This window comes from Octopus bimaculoides, chromosome 25 (genome assembly GCF_046866305.1).
Source record: "Octopus bimaculoides isolate indiv1 chromosome 25, ASM4686630v1, whole genome shotgun sequence".
NCBI classification, from domain to species: Eukaryota; Metazoa; Mollusca; class Cephalopoda; order Octopoda; family Octopodidae; genus Octopus; species Octopus bimaculoides.
In genome coordinates this window covers 33,044,934-33,069,652 of record NC_142952.1, presented here as the reverse complement: position 1 = coordinate 33,069,652, position 24,719 = coordinate 33,044,934, and the positions used below count along the sequence as shown (strand labels likewise).

General features: G+C 40.8%; 1 protein-coding gene across 5 annotated transcripts in view; it reads right to left on the bottom strand.

Moving 5' to 3' along the window:
- Positions 1 to 24,719, bottom strand: part of LOC106884290 (uncharacterized) — a 104,007-nt gene that overhangs the window by 9,231 nt on the left and 70,057 nt on the right. For 3 of the 5 annotated variants that reach the window (XR_016238325.1, XM_014935593.3, XM_089341805.1), the window contains 6 exons: positions 23,725 to 23,859; positions 17,254 to 17,364; positions 8,057 to 8,175; positions 7,655 to 7,773; positions 6,409 to 6,435; positions 1,749 to 1,784 (listed from right to left, as the gene is read on the bottom strand). Coding sequence is in view for 4 of the 5 variants with exons in the window: in XM_014935593.3 (XP_014791079.1) it covers positions 1,749 to 1,784; positions 6,409 to 6,435; positions 7,655 to 7,773; positions 8,057 to 8,175; positions 17,254 to 17,364; positions 23,725 to 23,859 (547 nt within the window). In the remaining variant the exon portion in view is untranslated. The remainder of the gene's footprint in view (positions 1 to 1,748; positions 1,785 to 6,408; positions 6,436 to 7,654; positions 7,774 to 8,056; positions 8,176 to 17,253; positions 17,365 to 23,724; positions 23,860 to 24,719) is intronic. The other 2 variants (XM_089341803.1, XM_089341804.1) reach the window with 1 other exon arrangement.

The window sequence follows — 24,719 nt, the reverse complement described above, 5'->3', positions numbered from 1 at the left end:
ATTTGGTAGACAGAAACTGAAAGAAGCCTGTCACGTGTGTGTGTGTGTGTGTGTGTGTGTGTGTTTGTTCCCCCAATCACCGCTTGACTACTGGTGTTGGTGTGTTTACATCCCTGTAACTTAGCGGTTCAGCAAAAGAGACTGATAGAATAAGTGCTGGGATTAAAAAATAAGTCAATTTGTTCAAGTACAACCCTTCAAGGTGGTACTCCAGTATGGCCATAGTCAAAAGGCTGAAACAAGTAAAAGAACACACACACACACATATATATACGACAGGCTTCTTTTAGTTTTTGTCTTCCAAATCCACTCACAAGGTTTCAGGGAAGACACTTGTCCAAGGTGCTATGAACCCAGAACCACGTGACTGGGGAACAAGCCTCTAACCACACAGCTATGCCTGCAATAGCAACTAAATTTCCCCTCAAACTACACATTACCTACTTGAGGAGAAGCATACATTAAACAATGCAGTGCTTGTTATACTATGCTGGTGGGGGGGGGGGGGATAGTCATGGTTGGAACACATTGTCAGACATAAGTACATGTGTATATACATACAGACATGCATACATTCATATATGTACAAACACACAAATATATACAAGAGGCTTCTGTACATTTTCCACCAAATGAATCCTACTCAGAAAGCATTGCTTAAGGAGTCGTGCGGCAGGATTGAACTAAGAACCACATGGTTGTGATGCCAACTCCTGAATCGCATGGTCAAACCTGTTCCTTTGATCATAGATCGGTTCTATTGGGAAGCGCTAAAGAACAACTTCCAGAATGAAAGTGGGAGGCAAAAGAGAGGCAGTTTGGTGATGACATGGCAAAAGACTGTGCTAGAAGACTTGACCAAAATGGGTGCCACCTGGGAAGAAGGGTGTACTTTGTCTCAGAGTGGCACCACTTGGAGAACTCTCATCACCTGATGCCCTTTGTGCAAACAGAAGTATCATCATCATCATCATACAGTTGTGTTCAAGGCAGGGTTTTTCTCTGAGTGGTTGGAGTTAGGAAGGGCATCCAGCTGTAGAAACTCTGCCAAATTAGATTGGAGCCTGGTGTTGCCATCCGGTTTCACCAGTCCTCAGTCAAATCGTGCAACCCATGCTAGCATGGAAAGCGGACGTTAAACGATGATGATGATGATGATGATGATGATGATACCATCTTCTCTATCTTGCCAGTGTCAGGAACCCTGAAGAATGTAAGGGGCACTGTCTTTCCCCCTGACTAAGCGTAAAAATAAAACTCCTTTCAATCTTCTCTGTTCGAATAATTTGATAATGCAACTGGGCAATAACAACGACGACTGAGAAGTTTTAGTTCACGACTCATACGCAGCCATGTTGTCACCTTCCTCTGTCGTTTTTACTACTACTACCATGGCCACTGCTCATCAGAACTGGCTGGTCTTGTGTCCTCTCCACCACCCAGGCGCCCCACTATCCCCAAATCATTAGTCTCTCCTTCCCTTGATACCCTTATTGTGTCCTCCTCCTCATCTTCTCAGGTCCTGCCGTTAACCCCTACACCTAAGTTCTTCCTCCAAATCACAAAGCTTCATCCCTCTGGAGTTCTCAGTCTCCATACATGAGCAACGCTTCCTCTGCAGCCGTCAACTCACAAATGTTTAAAAGAGACATCAGCCTTGTCACTCTCACTGGCCCCTAATGGTCTGTGGAGGCCATTGGCACAGACTCTGTCTTAAACCAATAAGAAAAAAAAAAATTGCTACTTACTGATTTCTTTATGGAAGTGTTTTTACTGCGAGATTCCTTTAAAACAAAAAAAGAAGAAACAAAACAAAAATTAACTTTTAATTAAGATTACACACACATTTTAACAACTCTAAATTGGTTTTATATATATATATATATATATATATATATATATATACACACATTTCCCAAATATACATTAATTATGCACATTCCAATAAGACTAAGTGCGAGTAGCAGTAGTGTCAGAGGGTGGCACTGTGGGGTCAGGCACCATGGAGCCAGGGCCTCACTGAGGACCTGCTGTTGTGGGCAAAATGAGCAGGAGCTGGTTAACCCAAGCATGTTGGCACTCTTATGGTCGTATCAGGGCTGTCACCAGGACAGGGGACAATTTTATTGCATGGTATGTTTCATTGGTGTTTCTGGCTGAACGAGTGGGCCATTGTTTGGTGACTTCAGTTTTGCTTTTGTTTACAAATGCTTGGTACACTCTGTACACACACACACAAACGCTTCATATGTCCTGGTCACAATTTCTTCCAACAGGAGGCTCTAAACTAGTGATACTGCATCATAAGCAAGAAGAGGATGATCCTACTTGTTAATCCATTCTAAGTAAGCAGAGGTTAATCTTAATCTCGAAATATAAACCAAAGAAAAGGGCAAATATTTAGATAATCTACTTAAGTTGGTTAATCAAGTTTAGCTCAGTTTTATATATACACATACATATATACATATATATATATATGTATATGTAAATGAAGGTGAGATGTATTGACTATTGATGCTTAGATGAGTGTGTATGCGTGTGTGTGTATTTTTTCTTTTCTTTTCATCGTTTCCGTCATGTGACTGCAGCCATGCTGGAGCAACACCTTTAGTTGAATAAATCAACTCCAGAATTTATTCTTTGTAAGCGTAGTACTTATTCTATCGGTCACTTTTGCCGAGCGGCTAAGTTATGGGAGACATAAACACACCAACATCGGTTGTCAAGTTACGGTGTTGGGGGGGGGGGGGGGGGGACAAACACAGATACACAAATACATACATACATATATATACACGACGGGCTTCTTTCAGTTTCCGTCTACTAAATCCACTAACAAGATTTTGGTCAGCTCAAGGCTATAGTAGAAGACACTTTCCCAAGGTACCACGCAGTGGAAGTGAACCCAGAAACCATGTGGTTGGTAAGCAAGCTTCTTACCACACAGCCACTACTGCGTCTATATATAAAGAAATGTGTATAAAGTCTTTGTGAAGAAAGTGTGTGTATTCTCTCAAAAACACATTTTACATACATACATACACATATATACACACATACACACAGGGGTGTATGTGTGCGTGTGTACCCTTATCTTGACATTGTGTGACAATTGTAAGTGAATGTCACCATCATTCGAGCATTGTTGTCATTTCCAGGCTTCCATAGAAGACATGGCTATCCATGGAGAAATACTCAATTGCTTGGAGACAAGGGAAGGTTGGTGACAGTAAGGGCACCCAGCCACAGGAAATCTGCCTCAACGTATTCCAGCTGATCCATTGCAGGCAAAGAAAAGGGGACATCAAAACAATGACAACGATGATGATGATGATGATGATGATGATGATGACAATGGTGATGACAAGGATAAAGCTGACAATGATGATGATGACAACAATGATGATGATGACTATGATGATGATAATGACGGTAATGAAATTGATCATGATGATGGTGACAACAATGATGATGACAATGATGATGATGATGGTCATGATGATGATTATACAGTTGATAGACATGTCCTGTTGACACTGTTTTGTAATGCCCAGTTTCTGTTTGTTACAGAAACACTGCATTGAAGTAAGTGTTCTTAGATTATTGATTGACTTCATAATTGATCAATTTGTTGTCTTTGTATCAACAACCTTCCTTTGTCATTGATTCCAGTTTGTATCGATCCGGATGTGGCAATCCAGTTTGTATCGATCCGGATGTGGCAATCCAGTTTGTAGTCATCATGTTTGAGAGATGCCTGACGTCTTAAATTATTGAGTCACTTCTTAAAATAATTCTTTTAAGTGACCCAGTTACAACAATCAGTCGTAAATGGGACCCAGTTTTTAATGATCTTATTACAGTGATCCAGTTATAGCAATCAATAGTGACCCAGTTAGCAGTTGGCTTGTTAGAGTGACCCAGTTACAAGAATGAGTTTGTAGTGATTTTGTTACAGTGACCCAGTTACGAGAGGATACTGAAAAGCTCCTGGCTTTGGGTAAACGAAAATACAGGAGGACCAGTTAATTATGATTTTGCAGGAGTGGCTGTGTGGTAAGTAGCTTGCTCCCCAACCACATGGTTCCGGGTTCAGTCCCACTGTGTGGCACCTTGGGCAAGTGTCTTCTACTATAGCCTTGGGCCAACCAAAGCCTTGTGAGTGGATTTGGTAGATGGAAACTGAAAGAAGCCCATCATATATGTATATATATATATATATATGTGTGTTTGTGTTTGTCCCCCCAACATCGCTTAACAACCGATGCTGGTGGGTTTACGTCCCTGTAACTTAGCGGTTCGGCAAAAGAGACCGATAGAATAAGTACTAGGCTTACAAAGAATAAGTCCTGGGGTCGATTTGCTCGACTAAAGGCTGTGCTCCAGCATGGCCGCAGTCAAATGACTGAAACAAGTAAAAGAGAGAGTAACGTATTCCCCTCTCAGATTCACATACTTATTGCAGCAGTCGTTCAGTTTTTCTAAGCCCAGTAAAAGAACTCAGGAAGTTGGGCCTCCAACCAGGCTTCTTGCAATACCCTTAAAGCCAGGAACATTTCAGCACCCCCCCCCCCCGTACAACAATCAGTTTGTCGTTACCCAGTCTATGTACACTGTTTACATAAGTCGGGACTTGTGTCCCATCTTGATTGTTGCTTTCACTACAATCTTCCTCAGGTGTCTTGTGATTCACCTTACCCCTTGTGCCCGGGACTGAACCCAGAATCTCTAGGTGGCTGCACTGCATAAACCAACGCTTTTATCCTCTACACTATGCCTGCAAGCAATGCAGTTACTTCCATGTTCTCAGTGGAATCACAGGCAAGGCACTGAGGTGAATGACAAGACACACGAAGAAGCCTGGAGCATACAACATCCAAAACAAAGTGAGAACAAGGATCAAGATGAGGGCATCAGCACAACTACTATAAACAGTATTCATGGTTGAGTGTGTTGTGTATTGTACCATGTGCAATCTGTGTAGCTAGGTGGCACATTGTATCCTTGAGCAAGGCACTTCATTTCATGTTGCTCCAGTCCATTCAGCTGTGAACCAGTACCAACCCATTGCTGGTGCCGCCTTCTCTCCCTCCAGCTGTCACATCCTGGTGTTCCTTTGAGTTAAAGGGTGAGGAATACCAAGAGGTTATCAGGGGACGTAAAGAATGTGGACTGCACCCCCTTTTTTTTTTCTTTTTTTACAGAATCCCCCATTTTTTAGTATGACCACCACCTCTGTTAGCAGTATTTCCACTAACATCGTCATCACCACCGCCGCCACCACTACCAGCATCGTCCTCATGGTCCTTGCCTTTGACTCTACCGCTACAGAATGGACTCAGGAATGGCTAAACTACTGTCTACCCAGTTAAATTACTGGTACGTATTCAATCAATGTTTAAAACAGTGGAAACAAGTTGAAGCTGTAATGTTAATCAAAGATTAATCTTAAGAATGGATTAGATAAGATTAGGATTAGCTGTCATGTTAGGATTTAGAGTTTGAGTTAGGAACACGCACACACACAATTGTGTAATCACATACACATGTAATCATGCACACACACTCATACATTGACTCACACATACACACATAAATTTACACATATATTCAGTTACACATATACACACACTCACACATACATTCAGTTATGCACACACACACACGGTTACATACATATATGGTTATGTACACATACATACATTCACTTATGCATACACACGTGGATTCACGCACACACACATTTATACATACATTTACTCATACACACATTTACATTTATGCACACACACACACAGTTATGCACACATACTCATACATACATGTACAGTTATGCATACACACACATACACACGTACAGCTATGTATACACACACTTTCAATATATATCCATACACATACTTCACATACATACACATTCAGTTATGTACACATACTGATACATACATTTCCAGTTATATACACACACACACTCATGCTCACACACATTAAGTTATGCATACAGTTATGTACAAACACACACACATTTACATTTATACACACATTTACATTCATGCACACACATATATAATAGAAATATGATACAAAATATATATACATATATATCCATACACACACACACATATATCCATACATACACACACATACAGTTATGCACACATACTCATACATACGTTTACAGTTATGCACATACACGCTTTCAATATAAATGCATACACATACTCGCACACATATTCAGTTGTGTACACATACTGAGACACATTTCCAGTTATATATACACACACACACACACACACAATTATACAATGTTGTTCTACCTTGTCTCCAGTAAAACAAAATACTTAGACACATCTAACAAAAATGAGTGGTATGCAATTATGGTCCAGCTCATTAGCATACACTTACCTTATCACTCAACTTCTCTTCATTAATCTGCAAATACAGGAAGGAAAGGAATAAATGTGACAGAATGACACATTTCTTCATCTCTCACACTTCTACACACACAAACCATTCAGAAAACATTTCACAAAGGTTGTACAACATTCTTATACAAACACAGCACATAACATGGACTGGAGCAACGTGAAATGAAGTGTTTTGCTCAAGAGCACAATGCTCCACTGGGGATCGAACTCACAACCATATGATCATGAGCTAAATACCTTAACCACTAAGTCAGGCACCTTCACTATACACAGACAACACTCACACATACAGCACACATGCACGCACACAAACTGCACAAAATCATACTCAATAAACACATAGTCATAATCGCCAGTGTATATGGCTTGGTAGCATGTACCATACTTTCATAAATTGTTTTAGGTGCCTGTGTAGTCATGAGCAGACATAAATACCCTTGGCGAATGCAAAGAATGTGGACCCCCCCACACACACACTTTCTTTCTTTTTTTTTTTACAGAAACCCCCATTTTCGAGTACAGAGATTCTGATTCTACCAAGAAAAACCATTAAAAAAAAAAAACAGCATTTTAAAATTTTAATTCTTCCACTTTTGTCAGAATTTTTTTTTTTTTTTTTTTGTCAATACACAGAAAAATACGGAGATTGTGATTCTAAAAGAAAAAAAAAATTTGTAAAATTTCAATTTTAAAAAAATATATAATTTTTACGAGAATTTTTTTTTTTGGGGGGGGGAATAAAAATTTTAAATGCTGCTTTTTTTTTTCGCAGAATCAGAATCTCGGTACTTGAAAATGGGGTATTCTGTAAAAAAAAAAAAAAAAAAAAAAAACAGGGGTGCAGTCCACATTCTCTAAGCCCACCGATACCCTCTTGGCATTCCTCACTCTTTTACTCAAAGGAACACCAAGGATGTGATAGCTGGAGAGAGAGAAGGCGGCACCAGCAATGGGTTGGTACTGGTTTACAGCTGAATGGACTGGAGCAACATGAAATGAAGTGCCTTGCTCAAGAATACAATGTGCCACCTGGTCTGTGGATCAAACCCATGACCTTAATGATTGTGAGCCCCCCAAATTCCTACATGTACACAGAAGATAATTACATGTAGCATAGCTACACAGATTGCACATGGTACAATACACAACACACTCAACCACGACAACAACATCAACAGCAATGACAACAACAACAACAACCACCAAACAACCAATGAACCCACCTGTTCAGCGGCCATATTGTCTACTGGTTCGTCCATCTTGGTGTCAGCACTCTCAGACACAACATTGGCATGTCGGGTTTCTGGATTCTTTTCTTTTGCCTTGAAAACGCCTCCTTGATCTGAATTGGTAGAAACGGTTGAGATGTATTAAGGCCATGAGAGAGGAAGGAGGAGAGAAGGAGGACAAGGGGAGGAGGACAAGGGGAGGAGGAAGAGAAGGGAGGGGAATTATAATTGATGCTGGTGCCTTTTATGTGCCACTGGGATGAGTGCTAGTTATGTGTGACTGGCTCTAACCTACACACACACACACACTAACCCACACTGAGTTTCTCACTCTTAAACGCACACATACACACATACGCATGCACAACCTTACTTAAACTCAGTGGCACAGTTTACCTCGGTCATAATCTGGTTGCTTGGCTGGAGCCTTTTCTGGACTTTTCTTCCGTCTTAACTGCCGGGCATGGAACACACCATTCTCGTTTTCTCGTACTGTAGCTCGAGATTTCCTTGACCTAATCAAAAACAACAATCATTATAAACAAACAAAAACAAACAAACCAACAAGAAGTTAACTTTAAAAAATATAGACATAAGGCACAGATGTGGCTGTGGGGTAAGACATTTGCTTTCCAACCACATGGTTCTGGGTTCAGTCCCACTGTAAAGTACCTTGGGCAAGTGTCTTCAACTATATCCTCGGACTGACCAAAGCATTGTGAGTGGATTTGGTAGATGGAAACTGAAAGAAGCCCATAATATATACATATATACATACATATATAAATATATATATACATATATACACACATATATATGCACATATATATGTATACATATATACATACATATCTATATACACACACATACATATCTATATATACATACATACATATCTATATATACATACATATATATATATAAAAATTAGAAACCGTGTATATATATATATGTGTGTATATATATATATATATATATATATATGTATATATGTGTGTATGTATATATATATATGTATGTATGTATGTATGTATGTATGTATGTATGTGTGTGTGTATATATATATCTATATATATATATCATCATCATCATCATCATCATCGTTTAACGTCCGCTTTCCATGCTAGCATGGGTTGGACGATTTGACCGAGGACTGGTGAAACCGGATGGCAACACCAGGCTCCAGTCTGATTTGGCAGAGTTTCTACAGCTGGATGCCCTTCCTAACGCCAACCACTCAGAGAGTGTAGTGGGTGCTTTTACGTGTCACCCGCACGAAAACGGCCACGCTCGAAATGGTGTCTTTTATGTGCCACCCGCACAAGCCAGTCCAGGGGCACTGGCAACGATCTCGCTCGAAAATCCTACAGGAGCCAGTCAGGCGGTACTGGCAACGGCCACGCTCAAAATGGTGCATCTCATGTGCCACCCGCACAAGAACCAGTCCAGGGGCACTGGCAACGATCTTACTTGGCTTGCCGGGTCTTCTCACGCACAGCCCATTTCCAAAGGTCTCGGTCCGTAGTCATCGCCTCGGTGAGGCCCAATGTACGAAGGTCTTGCCTCACCACCTCAGCCCAGGTCTTCCTGGGCCTACCTCTTCCACGGGTTCCCTCAACTGTTAGGGTGTGGCACTTTTTCACGCAGCTATCCTCCTCCATTCTCACCACATGTCCATACCAGCGCAATCGTCTCTCTTGCACGCCACAACTGATGCTTCTAATGTTCAGCTTTTCTCTCAAGATACTTACACTCTGACGGGTATTCACATTGACATTACACATCCAACGGAGCATACTGGCTTCATTCCTTGCGAGCTTACGTATGTCCTCAGCAGTTACAGCCCATGTTTCACTGCCATGTAGCATGGTTGTTCGTACGCATGCGTCATACAGTCTGCTTTTTACTCTGAGTGAGAGTCCCTTTGTCGCCAGCAGGGGTAAGAGCTCTCTAAACTTTGCCCAGGCTATTCTTATTCTAGCAGCTACACTTTCAGCGCACCCACCCCCACTACTAACTTGGTCGCCCAGATAGCGGAAGCTATCGACTACCTCTAGTTTTTCACCCTGGAATGAGATAGAAGTTGTTTCCTGTTTGTTTGCAGTCTTTATTGCACCTGAACATCTGCCACAAACAAAAACTAACTTGCTAGTTAACCTGCCTTTGATGTTGCTGCACCTCTTATGTGTCCATAGCTTGCACCGGGTACATCTTATAGAGTTACTACCTACTCCTTTTCTACATACTGAGCAGGGCCATCTACCTGAAGGGGTTTTTGTTTTATCTACCTTCCTACTTATTAGGATTTTGGTTTTAGCTAGGTTGACTCTAAGGCCCTTCAATTCTAGACCTTGCTTCCACACCTGAAACTTCTCCTCTAGTTCTGATAGTGACTCCGCAATTAGGGCAAGGTCATCAGCATAGAGGAGCTCCCAGGGGCAACCTGTCTTGAACTCCTCTGTGATTGCCTGGAGGACTATGGTAAATAATAGGGGGCTGAGGACGGAGCCTTGGTGGACCCCTACCTCTACCCGGAATTCATTGCTGTACTCATTTCCAACCCTCACCTTACTGGCCGCATCTCTGTACATGGCTCGCACAGCTCTCACTAGCCATTCTTCTATCCCAAGTTTCTTCATTGACCACCAGATAAGGGATCGGGGGACCCTGTCAAAGGCTTTCTCCATGTCAACGAAAGCCAGGTACAGAGGTTTATCCTTGGCTAGGTATTTCTCTTGCAACTGTCTCACTAGAAATAAGGCATCAGTAGTGCTTTTACCTGGCACGAACCCAAACTGCATCTCATCTAAATTGATTCGCTCCCTAATTAGTTGGGCTATGACCCTCTCTGTAACTTTCATAACCTGATCTAACAGCTTGATGCCTCTGTAATTATTTGTATCTAAAGCGTCCCCTTTACCTTTGTAGCAGTTGACTATGATGCTGCTACACCAGTCATAGGGTATGACTCCTTCGTGTATCACCTGGTTCGTAATACGGGTGACTAGGCTATAGCCAACACTGCCAGATATTTTGAGCATCTCTGCAGTGATTCCTGATGGGCCGGGGGCTTTCCCGGTCTTCATACTCTTAATTGCTTTATCTACCCTGGTACTATCAACTCGGATAGCTGGTCCCTCTATTGGGTCGACATAAGGCAGGCTCTCTTTCTCCCATTCATTCTCTTTATTAAGCAATCTATCGTAGTGGCATCTCCAGACCTCTTTCTTTGCATCCTCATTTAATGCAAGCGTACCATCATCCATGCGAACACATTTCTCTCCTACAACATCACTATTCTCTCTCCTACACTGTCTTGCAACACGAAATACCTCGAGTCTTTGGTCCTCACGGCGCAGAACATTGGCAAATCTTTCCTTATCTGCTTCCCCTCTGGCTAAATAAACCTGTCGCCTAGCCTCCCTTCTGGCACATTGGTACAATTCCCTGCTACCACCGTTCTTCCAGTCCTTCCAAGCTTGTTTCTTTTGTCTAATAGCCCTGTCTACCTCCTTGTTCCACCACCACGTTACTCTGGGTTGGGAGGGGACCTTACACCACCCACAAATCTGGTCGGTGGCTTTCAACAGGTTGTCCCGCAGAAATCTCCAATTGTCTTCCACGTTCTATGATGCTATATCCCCTTCTATTTCGTTAAATGCTTCAAGTAACTTGTCTCTAAGTCTCTGTCCGTTTGCAGGGTCTTTAAGCTTCCACACCCTTCTTCTCCAAGCCTGTCTAATTCTGGGCACCCATTTTGCCTTGATCCCAAAGTCGCTAACTACTAATCTATGTTGTGGGGTACATTCTTCGCCAGGGTAGGTTTTGGCATTTATAAGCCGCCCTCTTTCCCTATTTCTGGCGAGGATGTAGTCGATTTGGCTAGAGTGTCTGCCGGAGCGGTAGGTGACTAGGTGACTGGCAGGTTTCCTGAAGTTGGTATTGCAGACCATAAGATTGGTTGCATCACAGAACTCCAGCAGTCTGGTTCCCTCCTCGTTGCGGGAACCGAAGCCATAGCCTCCATGTATGCCATGGAAGCCCCCAGCACGACGTCCGACATGACCGTTGAAGTCTCCAGCCACAAAGAGAAGGTCCCTGTCACTCGACGACGAGGTAGTTTGCAAGAGGGTGTCATAGAATTGGTCTTTCAGACCATCTGGTAGCCCAGGTTGAGGTGCATAGGCTGAGATGACAGTAGCTAATCTATGATGAAGCACTAGTCTGATCTTAAGTACTCTGTCACTTACTCTAACGACCTCGATTACCTTATCCACCCATTTCTCCGCTAGAAGTATTCCTACGCCCCCGACCCCGTCAGTGTTCCCTGCCCAGAAAATCTTGTACCTGTGTTCTTTGCCTGTGAGGAACCTTGCAGAACCTCCTCTCCATCTTACTTCCTGGATGCAGCACATATCTACGCATCTCCGTTCAAGCATCTCAACAATTTCACCAGATCTACCTTTCAGCGTGCCGACGTTGAGAGTGCCAATCCTAACAGTATGGGTGTTGGGGGTGTGGGCCTGTAGCCTGGGAAGGGGAAAAGCAGTGTCGTGTACCTGAAAAGAAAACTTGCAATTGGAAGAATTCATAAGCAAAACAGTACCTACAACCTGCAAACATTTCTCCACCTTAATGCGCTACCCAAAGGTAGGGGAGAGGATGGCCAAGGCCACTAGATGGGTTCCGGGAGACAGCCGAGGTTGACAGGATGACAGAGGAATGAACTTCCGGTGGAGGGGGTGGGATGACAGAGGAATGAACTTCCGGTGGAGGGGGCGGGATGACAGAGAAATGAACTTCCGGTGGAGGGGGTGGGATGGCAGAGGAATGAACTTCCGGTGGAGGGGGTGGGATGACAGAGGAATGAACTTCCGGTGGAGGGGTGGGATGACAGAGGAATGAACTTCCGGTGGAGGGGGTGGGATGACAGAGGAATGAACTTCCGGTGGAGGGGGTGGGATGACAGAGGAATGAACTTCCGGTGGAGGGGGTGGGATGACAGAGGGATGACAGAGGAATGAACTTCCGGTGGAGGGGGTGGGAGGGCGGGTTACCGCCAGCGAGTAGATAGGGCTCTTAATTGTAGATTTTAAATATTTGAGAGACAACAATGCATAAATCGTAATTTTTTAAAAGAGCAATGAATTCTGGGTGATTAGAATATAACGTAGCATGAATTTGAGGAATGAACTTCCGGTGGAGGGGGTGGGATGACAGAGGAATGAACTTCCGGTGGAGGGGTGGGATGACAGAGGAATGAACTTCCGGTGGAGGGGGTGGGATGACAGAGGAATGAACTTCCGGTGGAGGGGGTGGGATGACAGAGGAATGAACTTCCGGTGGAGGGGGTGGGATGACAGAGGGATGACAGACGAATGAACTTCCGGTGGAGGGGGTGGGGTGGTCATGCTGGGGCACTGCCTTGAAGAATTTTTCGTTGAATGAATCAATCCCAGTACTTTTTTTTTTAAAGCCTGCTACTTATTTTATCAGTCTTTTTTGCCAAACAGCTATGTTACGGGGTTAAACACATCAACATCAATATACACACATACCCAACATGCCAAGAGTGGGACTGAACCCAGAACCATGTAGTTTGGAAGTAAACTTCTTACTACACAACCACACCTGTACCTACACATATACACACATAGCCCAATTTATATTCCCAGACACACACGTGTGTGTGTGTGTGTGTGTGTGTGTGTGCATAAAGGTATTGAAAACAATTATGTTCAAGTTGAATCTTTTTTTTTATCAAAGTTTTTTTTTTTATATTTCCTTATTAGTTTTTTTTTATTTTTATGTTTGGTCTACAACAATAAGCTTTCTAAACATATTATTCTAACTTTTCTAGACCTTCCCAATAACATTTTCAAAATCAATTGTTGCAACATGGCATGTAGTCTGTGCATTCTACAATAAGTCATAAAGGGTTTGGGAACAATTTTATAACTGATAAAATCATCAATGCCAGAACTTAAATCTGACATTGCTTTTTTCCTCTTCTCATATATATATATATATATATTACACACACACACACACACACAAACATATACACACAATAGCATGACATAATGATATATTAGGGGTCTCCTTGTCTTGATGTCATATGATAATTGTGAAGACAAGTGTCAGTGATTCACAAGCAGTGTCATTCATTTATGATATCCAACAAGAAAATGTCTAGCCATGGGGCAATATTACTTTGCTTGGAAACGGGCGAGGGTTGATGACAGGAAGGGCATCAAGCTGTAGAAAATCTACCTCAATAAATTTCATCTGACCCATGAAAGTATGATAAATTGGACGTTAAAGTGATGATGATGACAATGACAGATTTACTACATATGAAACTATGGTTAAAATACCACGGGCCTCTTAAACCTCATCAGCCCTCTTGTATTTCTTGCTAACATATTTAGCAGTCAAGGATGCAATATTTATCAAAGGTGGTAACATATAGCTATCTGTCTATCATACTTAATGCAGATACATTATGAAAAGGCATTTTAATTATTAATTCAGAGATAATATCTCATATGGATGTGCTGTGCCTAAAAACACAAATACAAGGTTTAATCAAAAAGTACCAGGAATGGTGCTATAAAAAGTAAAACTACAACAGATACCAATTTGGCATTTAATCACCTTCGAAGTAGACCCCTTCTGAAGCCATACACCTTTTATCCAGCTTTGTTTTTTGCCATCGTTGGAAGCATTCCTTGAACTCCTTTTCTAGGACAGCAAGAAGTTGTCTCATTCCATTCTGTTGGATTTCTTCAATGTCTTGAAATCTTTTGGGGTATCTTCCATAGTGAAGACTGAGCTTTGGTTTCGGGGTCATAGCCATAAACCCATGATTCATCACTTGTTTTGACTGTCTTTAAATTTTTTTGTCTTCCTCAATGCAATCAAAGAGATCCTCCACAGCTGGAACCTGATATTCTTTTCGAGACGACCACACTCTACACACTTTACTTCCAAGCTCTGTTACAAACAACGGAATTGAGCACAAACATCATAACTTAGTGTGCATATGCAACAGAGTTCAAGGTCAATCTGTGCCAAGTGGCTTCACTGTGTATTTAACTCCGTTACCATAGTAACGGTCCCTATACTGTTTTTCATCAGACCTCACACATCAGGAGCAGATGACAATTGTTCAGCAGCTGTAGTGAAAACATAAGATGTGCATTTCTCTCTTTTTGAGCTTTATCAATAGTATTTACTCACTGTTGACTGAATGCTAAGACAAAATCCATCACTAGTGAAAGAGAAAAACAGTGACTGATAAAAAAAAATCAATGGTATTGTGATGGATTTGAGGTAGCATATGGTTGGCAGCTGGTACATGCTACAGAGAAAATCCAACAAGGTGGAATTTGCCTTTTCACAATGTATTTGCATTAAGTATGATACACAGATGGCATTTTTAATCTAATACTGCTTCTGTTACATGCAACAGATTTTTTAGTAAATGTAAATGCTTACAAAAACCATAAGGGTGGAGTGGGGGGTCATTTATGGAAGTGGTAGGGGGAGGAGCTACTACTTATCTCATGTTTCAAGATGTTAGAAAAGATAAGAAATAATTCAATCACCCACCACCACCACCATCAACCTCACAGGATATGATGGTCATTTAGTGCAGATAATATTCCCAGAAGATCTGGAGTAGAACTCTGTCGTTTCAACTGAACTGGAGTGATTTAGCATTATTAGGTGGAGACTTGGCAGTGTGCATAAGAAGTTTGCTTCTCAATCATGTTTTGGCTTCAGTCCCACTGTGTGGCACCTTGACCAAGTGTCTTCCACTATAACCAAGAGGCAACCAAAGACTTGTGAATGGATTTGACAAATGGAAACTGAAAGAAGCCCACCGTATGTATGTGTGTATGTATGACCTGGATGACATATCAGTGCCACATCAAGGCTTTAGAACGATTCTATCAGACTTGCCTAAGGAGGATACTAGACATGGAATGGAAGTCTTTAACACCAGACACTGTTGTTCTTCAGCAAACTAACACATCCAGTATTGAAATGATCCTCATACGCAATCAGATGCGTTGGGTTGGGCACCTTGCTAGGATGACAGGTTGCCAAAGCAGTTGTTTTATGGGGAGTTGCAGCATGGCAAACGTCCGAGACATAAACCTAAGAAACGTTTTAGGGATGCTGTCAAAAGCAACCTTAAGGAAGTTGAAGACTGGAAGCAGATGACGCAAGATCAATTGGTTTGGAAACAAATGATCTACAATAGATGTAAAGCATTTGAAGCTCAAAGAATTGAACAATCTATCTTGAAACGAGCATTTCGTAGCCAAGACTTAACTACAATCTCAGACACTTTTCTGCTTAGAAATATTTCTAAGATCTGCAGTAGAGTTTGTTTGTCAAGAGCAAGACTTGCTAGTCATATAAGATCTCATGACGGTATTTATTAATTGAAGAGATGGCCTTCTTCTGTAAAGAAGTGGCAATCATCATGTACGTACATTTATACATATGTATGTGTGTGTGTGTGTGTGTGTGTGTGTGTGTGAGAGAGTGTGAGAGTGTGTGAGAGAGAGAGAGAGAGAGAGAGAGAGAGAGAGAGAGAGAGAGAGAGAGAGAGAGAGTCTGAATGAAATATTAGACTGGACTGATTTTCTTTCAAGACATGGAGGATAAGAGATGATCAGGCAGTGCTTCTAACGCCAACCACTCTGAGAGTGTAGTGGGTGCTTTTTACATGCCACCGGCACAGGGACCAGAGGGGGCTGGCATCAACCAGGTTTGGATGGTGCTTCTTATGTGCCACCAGCATGGGAGCCAGAGGGGGCTGGCATCGACCACGTTTGGATGGTGCTTCTTATGTGCCACCGGCATGGGAGCCAGTGAAGACTGATGTCATTTGTGGAAACGTACATACAGATGTATTAAATATTTATGAACTCCATCCTAGAATTATTGTTATTATTATTATTGTTATACACATACATATATATATATATATATATATATATATATATATATATATGTACATATATATCACTGTATCAACCAAACTATCAGATGTTGTTATACGCTGCTGGTCACAATGCACTTCCTCATAGCTTACAAATGATGCCATCCCACTGGTCAGGTGGACAGGTCAACATTTTCCCCAATCGGAATGCTAGTTTGTTGTAGGGTCAACCATTTACAGCTGAGTGGACTGAAGCAAAGTGAAATGAAGTGTTTTGCTCAAGAACACAATGCATCGTCTGGTCCAGGAACTGAAACCCTGATCTCATGATCATGAGTGTCACACCCCAACCCTTAGGCCATGCACCTTCACATAAGCATATGTTATCTTTCATAAACACCCTGTGACCGAAGGTAAACACTGATCGTCGAAACAACCCCCAGGACCCTGGAGTGAATGTTATTTGTAATCAACCATCATCATATTTGAAATAGTAAGCACATCCCCCATCTGGTTTACCACTTACCACACCAGAGCTAATCTAGAAACTAACCCCTTCTTAAGGGCCCCTTAGGGACATTAGAGACATAAACATTTTAACAACCACTCCTACGAATTGCAGACACAATCCTACCTTTTCGAAGAACTGTAATCGGAAGATGTAGAATTTTCTTGAGATATTTCGCTGTCACTGCCTTTGGCTTCGTATTTCTTCCTGTTTAGTGGAGTCAAGCGTAATGGGAATCTACAAATGAAACCATTAAACCATTGTTCCTGGCCATTTTGTTTTATTTATTTAAATTTTGTTTTCTACTTTCTTCAGGACAGACATTAAACATGAAGTGTTGGATTTTGGCCTCACTAAAAGTAAGAAAAGCAGAGTCAAACCTTGACTGAACTTTCAATCCAAAAAACAACCATGTCGAGCACTGAGTGTGATGGTGACTAATCTTTTGGATTATGAAACATAAGCGCCAACCAATTTCCAGAGGAGTGTTTGAATCTAAACATGTAACATCAATTGTGATCATACGTGAAATTAAAACGTTTAAAACTACTTAAAATGTGTCTTGGGACAGTCATTACACCAATAATAATAATAACATACACACAGGTGTAATGACTCTTCCAAGACACAAGATTTGTTTCAACACGCAAATTCACATCAAGAATCTTGTAAACCAAATACAAAAACAAAACAACTTATGATTTAATTAATTATCAGGTAAAGATAAGGTGCTGAGACAACAGAATTGTTAGTGTGTCAGACAAAATGCTTAGAGGTGTTCCTTTTGGTTCTTTATGATCTGGGTTCAAATCCCACCAAGGTTGACTGTATCATTCATCCTTTCAAGGCCAATAAAGTAAAGTGCCACTCAAGTGCAGGGGTTGGGGGTTGATAAAAAAAAAGTACCACTCAAGTACAACTAAAGCCCTCTCCTTAAAATTGCTGGCCCTTTGCCAAAATTAAAAACAAATTATCATGTAAGGATGATATTGGTTTCAAATTTTGGCACAAGGCCAGTAATTTGAGATGGAGGGGGTAAGTGAATTACATCAACCCCAGTGCTTAACTGGTACTAATTTTATTGACCCAAAAGAATGGAAAACAAAGTCGACTTCAGCAGAATTTGAACTCAGGACATAAAGACAAATAAAATACCATTAAGCAATTTATGCAGTTTATTCAAATAAAAACTGTCTTTAGTGGTTGTTTCATACTGAGGATGGGTAACCAGCCAGAAACCTAGGTCTGTATCACGTAAGGGTAGAGATGGGAGCGAAGACCTCCCTTGCGATATACTATACAGACACAAACTGTGTGCCGGTAGCCAACTGGAAAAGATGTTTCCCTGGGGCTAGATAACAGTAACATCATCCTTGTGTAGGACTGCCACATTATGTTGGCAAATAAACTTTACTATTAAAAAAAGAATCTTTGCAGAATTTCAAAAACATAAAATAACCCAAAGACAGATCTAACTCGACAGTCTAAATGTAGGAGAACTGAAGAGAGTAAAAATGAACAGGGAGAGGTGGAGTGTTTTGATAACTAAAGCTCCTCAGGAAGCACTCTCTTCCTGATAACCCCCCCCCCCCACCTTCCATACAACCCCAAAACAACCAGACTAACATACCTCAGCAAAGACCTGGATGTGAATCACTCAGCGTGCTATGTTCTGTTTAATCTGATTACACCATTTCGAGTGTGGCCGTTGCCAGTACCTCCTGATTGGCCTTCATGCCGGGTGGCATGTAAAAGCACCCACTACACTCTCGGAGTGGTTGGCGTTAGGAAAGGCATCCAGCTGTAGAAATTCTGCCAAATCAGATTGGAGCCGGCGTAGCCATCTGGTTCACCAGTCCTCACTCAAATTGTCCAACCCATGCTAGCATGGAAAGCGGACGTTAAACGACGATGATGATCATGCATCTTATTCTTGTTTAAATGTCTGCTACAAATTGTTAAACAGATTACAGTTCTTCAAACAACAGACCTTGTTTTCTGCAGAGATGAAGGTTTTTCGCTTCTTTTTAAACAATATTTACATCTAAACTATCTTTTCATCAGTTTGATCAAGGTCGTACATCAATGCCGTATTCTTGCAAGTAGACATGGTACCTGACTGGATTTCTAACTTCAGTAGAACCTTTACTTTCGAAATGGCATCCAAAATTAAAGGCCTACATAGGATATTGTAGAATTTAAAGACAGATTTTAGTGAATGTTCCCAAACAGAAAGACAAGTTCTGTCTTGCTCCAAGACAGTTAGTTACCCTAAAGACTAACATTCGACAACTGATGCTGGTGTGTTTATGTCCCTGTAACTTAGCAGTTTGGTAAAAGAGACCAACAGAATAAGTACTAGGCTTACAAAGAATAAGTCCTGGGGTTGATTTCTTCAACTAAAACCCTTTAAGGTGGTGCTCCAGCATGAAACAAGTAAAAGAACAGAAGAACAAATCTGACCAGATAAACTTAGACATAAGAGAGCCATAGATTTAAATGTGGGGAGTATTTTAAAAAGTCACCCTTTAAGGGACCAGTTGTAATACTTCGAGGGAGTTACACTGTTTGATATAAATCAGCCCCTTTTTTTTTAAAAATAAAAGTCTAAGTTACATTTGCGAAAGAAGGTGGTAAATAGGTTTGACTAGTCTCAACATAGGGTAGCCATAGGGGGTGGTGGGAACTGAAAGAGGTGGAGTAATCTAATTAGTAATATTGAGAGACAAAGGTGTGACTGTGTGATTAAGAAGCTTGTTTCCCAACGATGTAGTCTTGGCACTAGCTTAGCTTGGGGGGTGGGGGGCAGTCCGCCCTGGGCAGCACTTTTAAAGGGACAGTGCTTTGGGATCTGCTGTAGGTAATATCTGTATTTTAGTGTGGTCCAGGGGTGGCAAAAGGGAGGGCCACCACGGGCAGCACACACTCTAGCTATGCTAGTGGGTCTTAGGTCCAGTCCCACTGTACAGTGTTTTGGGCAAATGTCTTCTCCTTTAGCTCTGGGCCTACCAAAGCCTTGTGAATAGATTTGGTAGACAGAAACTGAAAGAAGCCCTATGTGTATGTGTGTGTGTGTGTGTGCTTGTGTGTGTGTGTGCTTGTGTGTGTGGGTGCTTGTGTGTATGTGTACCCTTGTCTTGACATCATCAGGTGGTTGTAAATCATCTTCATGCAAAGGGAGGGGGAGTTGTTCATTTCCAGTCTTCCATGAAAACATGTCTAGCCATGGGGAAATAGGTGAGGGTTAGTGACAGTAAAGGCATCCAGTGCTTTTATCCAATGATTAAAAAAATCTGTCCCAAACAAATTCATCTGACCCATGCAAGCATGGAAACGTGGATGTTAAAGGACCTTGATGTAAATTTATAATATTTATATTTTTAATGAAGTAGAAAGTATATTTGTTTAAAGGTTGGAGTCTTTGTAAATATATTCAACCCTAACACATCAAATGTCAAAATATCTGAGATGAGTTGTTGCTAATAAGATTAAAATTTTCCAGATTATCAACCTCTTGATAAGAGATTAACCATTTAGCATTCAGATTACTCTGTCAAATATAATATTTATTAATTCACATGGTTTTGAATTAATCATACATTATCTCATAGCTTCAAGATTTTCATGATGTGACTGCTTATTTCTAGAACGGTATTGGGTAGGTGTGAGAGACCAGATCTGGCTGAATTGAACATAGAGCAAGAAGATTATTAGGCCAGATATGGCTGGCTTATATGCTAAAGGGTTAATTAAGGTGTTGAGTTCAAAATCATGAAGTTGTGGATTCAATTCTTGGACTGTGTAGTGTATTGAGACCTTGAGCAAGACACACGGTTTCGTGTTGTTCTAGTCTACTCAGCTAAAAGCAGTACCAGACCAACTAAATGGCTGGTGCCACCCTCTATTCCTCTCTCCCTCCAGCTGTTGAATCCTTGATGTTTTACTGGATTGAGGATGGGAGAGACAAGAGGGTGTCTAGGTCTACTCATCAATATATAGGTACCTAATACAATTAGAAAAAGCATGGTACAGGTGACTAAGTCACACTCCCTTGTGGGTGGTGACTAAGCTACATTGTGAAATGTGTGACCCTGACATGTAAACTGTGAAATGTAAGAACTTTCATCTGGGTACTGTGAAATGTAAGTAGATGACACTTTTATGGACATTATGAAATGTAAGGTGATCCTTCTATGGACATCATGAAATGTAAGCAGATGGCCCTAATACAGATATCGTGAAATGTAAGATGACCCTCATATGGATACTGTGAAATAAAAGATAACCTGTATATGGACACTGTGAAATGTAAGACAATTACTCTTATATGAACAACCTGAAATATAAACAGATGACTCTCATATGGACATCATGGAATGTAAGATGACCCTTCTATGGACATTGTGAAATGTAAGCAGATGACCTTGATAAAGATATTGTGAAATGCAAGAAAACAACCCTTATATGAACATTGTGAAATGTAAGATGGTCCTTATATCGACACAGGGAAATGTAAAAAGTGGACATTTAAATACAGAATATAAAGTGGAGGTGGGGGAGACCTTTATTTACGAAAGGATGGTGGAATGTAGGGAAATATATAAAAAAGGGCTCTTTAGTATTTTACAGGCATGGGTAACATCTATAGAGCAGCAGCCCTTACAAGATGTTGCTTATTATCAATCGGGCAATTTCAAATAAAGAATAATTTTTAAAACACCATATGTAGATCACAGTACATAATATATAACCCAAAGTCAGTATTTCACAGAAGGGCCTTAAGATTGGGTTACAAAATTTTAGTAAGAAGTAATAATGATTGTATTATCGTGACACTGTGTGTGTTTGCCAGAGGGTACCCATGCCTGGTTGTGTAGGTACCACGAGATGTAATTAGATGACCCTTATGTGAACACAGCAAAAAATAACAAGGGAGGGTTTTTTTTTTTAATAAATAGTGACTGGAGAATTTAGACAGTAAACATTTGAAGACTTGGAATATATAGAGACCATTCATACAGGTATGGAGATGGTGAAATGTTTGTAGAGAACCAGAGTCTTGTGGAACAACATGAAATGCAAATAAAGGAGACTAAATGGACATGAGAAGAAACAAATTAGATGAAGGTAATTTGAAATAGGAAGTAATTCAGTCGTTTTTGTTAGCAGATTTCTGCTGAAATACAATGCCTTTGTTCCAATTGATTTTGAAAATAATGAAGAATTCCATAAAGCAACTGTCATTATGAAGCTTGTGTTTGTAACAAGAATTAACATGAAATTTTAATGGAAGATTTTAATTTAGATCACTTTAACCCTTTTGTTACCATATATGTTTCAATTCATTTTTGAAGATAATGAAGAAATTAGTAAAGCAATGGTCATTATTAAAGCTGGTATTTGGAAAGTAAATTAACATGAAATTCTAATGGAAAATTTTAATTTAGATAACTTTAACCCTTTTGTTACCATATTCCTACTGAAATAAACTGCCTTTGTTTCAATTTATCTTAAAAGTAATGAAGAATTTTGAAAAATAATTTCGTTATTAATTTGGTGTTTGGAACATAATTAACATGATATTTTGCAGGAAGGTTTTAATTAAGATAATTTTAATCTTTTGTTACCATATTTCTGTTATTTGTTTCAATTAATTTCGGAAAATAAGGGATTTAGTAAAATAACTTTGCCATCAAAATTTTATGTTAACTTACGTTCCAAACACCAGCTGGTGTTTGAAACAGAAATTAAAATGAAATTTTGATGGGAAAGTTTTTAATTAAAATCATTTTAACCCCTCACAGACAAATTTAGTACTGACAGTCCATGCTGTGTATCTGGTATTAGGCCGTTCAGTAACTACATAATTTTCCATATAAGGAATTTTGCAGTGTATTTACAAATTCTTTACAGTGTATTTACAAAGGAGTGGAGGCGCAATGGCCCAGTGGTTAGGGCAGCAGACTCGTGGTCATAGGATCGCGGTTTCGATTCCCAGACCGGGCGTTGTGAGTGTTTATTGAGCGAAAACACCTAAAAGCTCCACGAGGCTCCAGCAGGGGATGGTGGCGAACCCTGCTGTACTCTTTCACCACAACTTTCTCTCACTCTTACTTCCTGTTTCTGTTGTACCTGTATTTCAAAGGGCCAGCCTTGTCACACTCTGTGTCACACTGAATATCCCCGAGAACTACGTTAAGGGTACACGTGTCTGTGGAGTGCTCAGCCACTTGCACGTTAATTTCACGAGCAGGCTATTCCGTTGATCGGATCAACTGGAACCCTCGACGTCGTAAGCGACAGAGTGCCAACAATTTACAAATAGGGTGGTCTATTTGAAAACAACACGGCGCCACACAGAGCAAGACATCACACAGCTCACACACACAGTGTTTCGATGCAGTCAGTACCTCTTCTCACCTGCAAGGGGTTAAACAAGAAATTTTTGTCAGTCTTAGGTAGGTTGGTATGAAAAGGGTTAATTACTCAAGTAGATGCTTAGATATGCAAGAACCAAATATTTAAAGGGATACTGTAGCAATGTGAAGAGAAGACACTAAAAAAGGGCAGTAAGGAATTCAAAGAGAAGATACTTACCTAAGAGGCCCCATCCTCATGTAAGGGCCATAGGGACCAGGTTTGAACTTCTCTCGGTGTGAAGCAGCGACATACATGGTCCCGTTAGTGACTTTGTCTGTGTGGTCCACACGGTCACCATCCAAAGTGTACAACCTGGAATGGAGGAGAGAGGGGGGTGAATAACAAAAAGGGGACGGTCAATGTCACACGGAATCTCATCATTGCTCTCTCTCTCTCTCTCTCTCTCAAATCTTTTTACTTGTTTCAGTCATTAGACTGTGGCCATGCTGGGGCATCGCCTTGAAGAATTTTAGTCGAATGAATGGCACCCCAGTATTTTCTTTTTATTTTTGGTTTTTAGTTTGATGCTTATTTCTATGGGTCTCTTGTGCCGAGACGTAAACACACCAACACCGGTTGTCAAGCAGAAGTGGGGGACACAAAGATGCACCCCCCACACACACAAGTATGAGGCAATCTCTCAGTTTCAGTTTCAAAAAAAAATTGCATGTGTGTGTGTGTGTGTGTACGCTTAGCTGTGATAGGAAATTATAAACTGTAAACACATCCACTTCTATATTTTTGTTAAGCAGAAAGAAAAAAAAAAGAGGAGGGAAACATTTTCGAAGAACCTGTTTCATAATGTGTTGACCACTCCTCAGGTAAAACGTACCCAATCTACTTCTGCAATAAACAGCATAGAATATTCAACTGCTATGCAAAGCAGGGGGTAACCGAAATACAACCATGCTGGAGCTTAATTTATATGTGCTTTACTTTAGAAAGCTTGTTATTAATTAAACAACATGGTTTCTCACCCTTTGTAGCATTTCTTTGTCAATATCTTTGTGAGGACCAGCCTTCACCAGTTCTGTCTATGTCTATCTTGGTCTTCTTCTTCCACAGTTTCCGACCAACTTGGATCTCCTGGCACTTCTTTACCCATATCATCATCCATATGCAGTACATACCTGTACTGAAGCAATCATCTCTCTTGCACACTCCATCTGCTT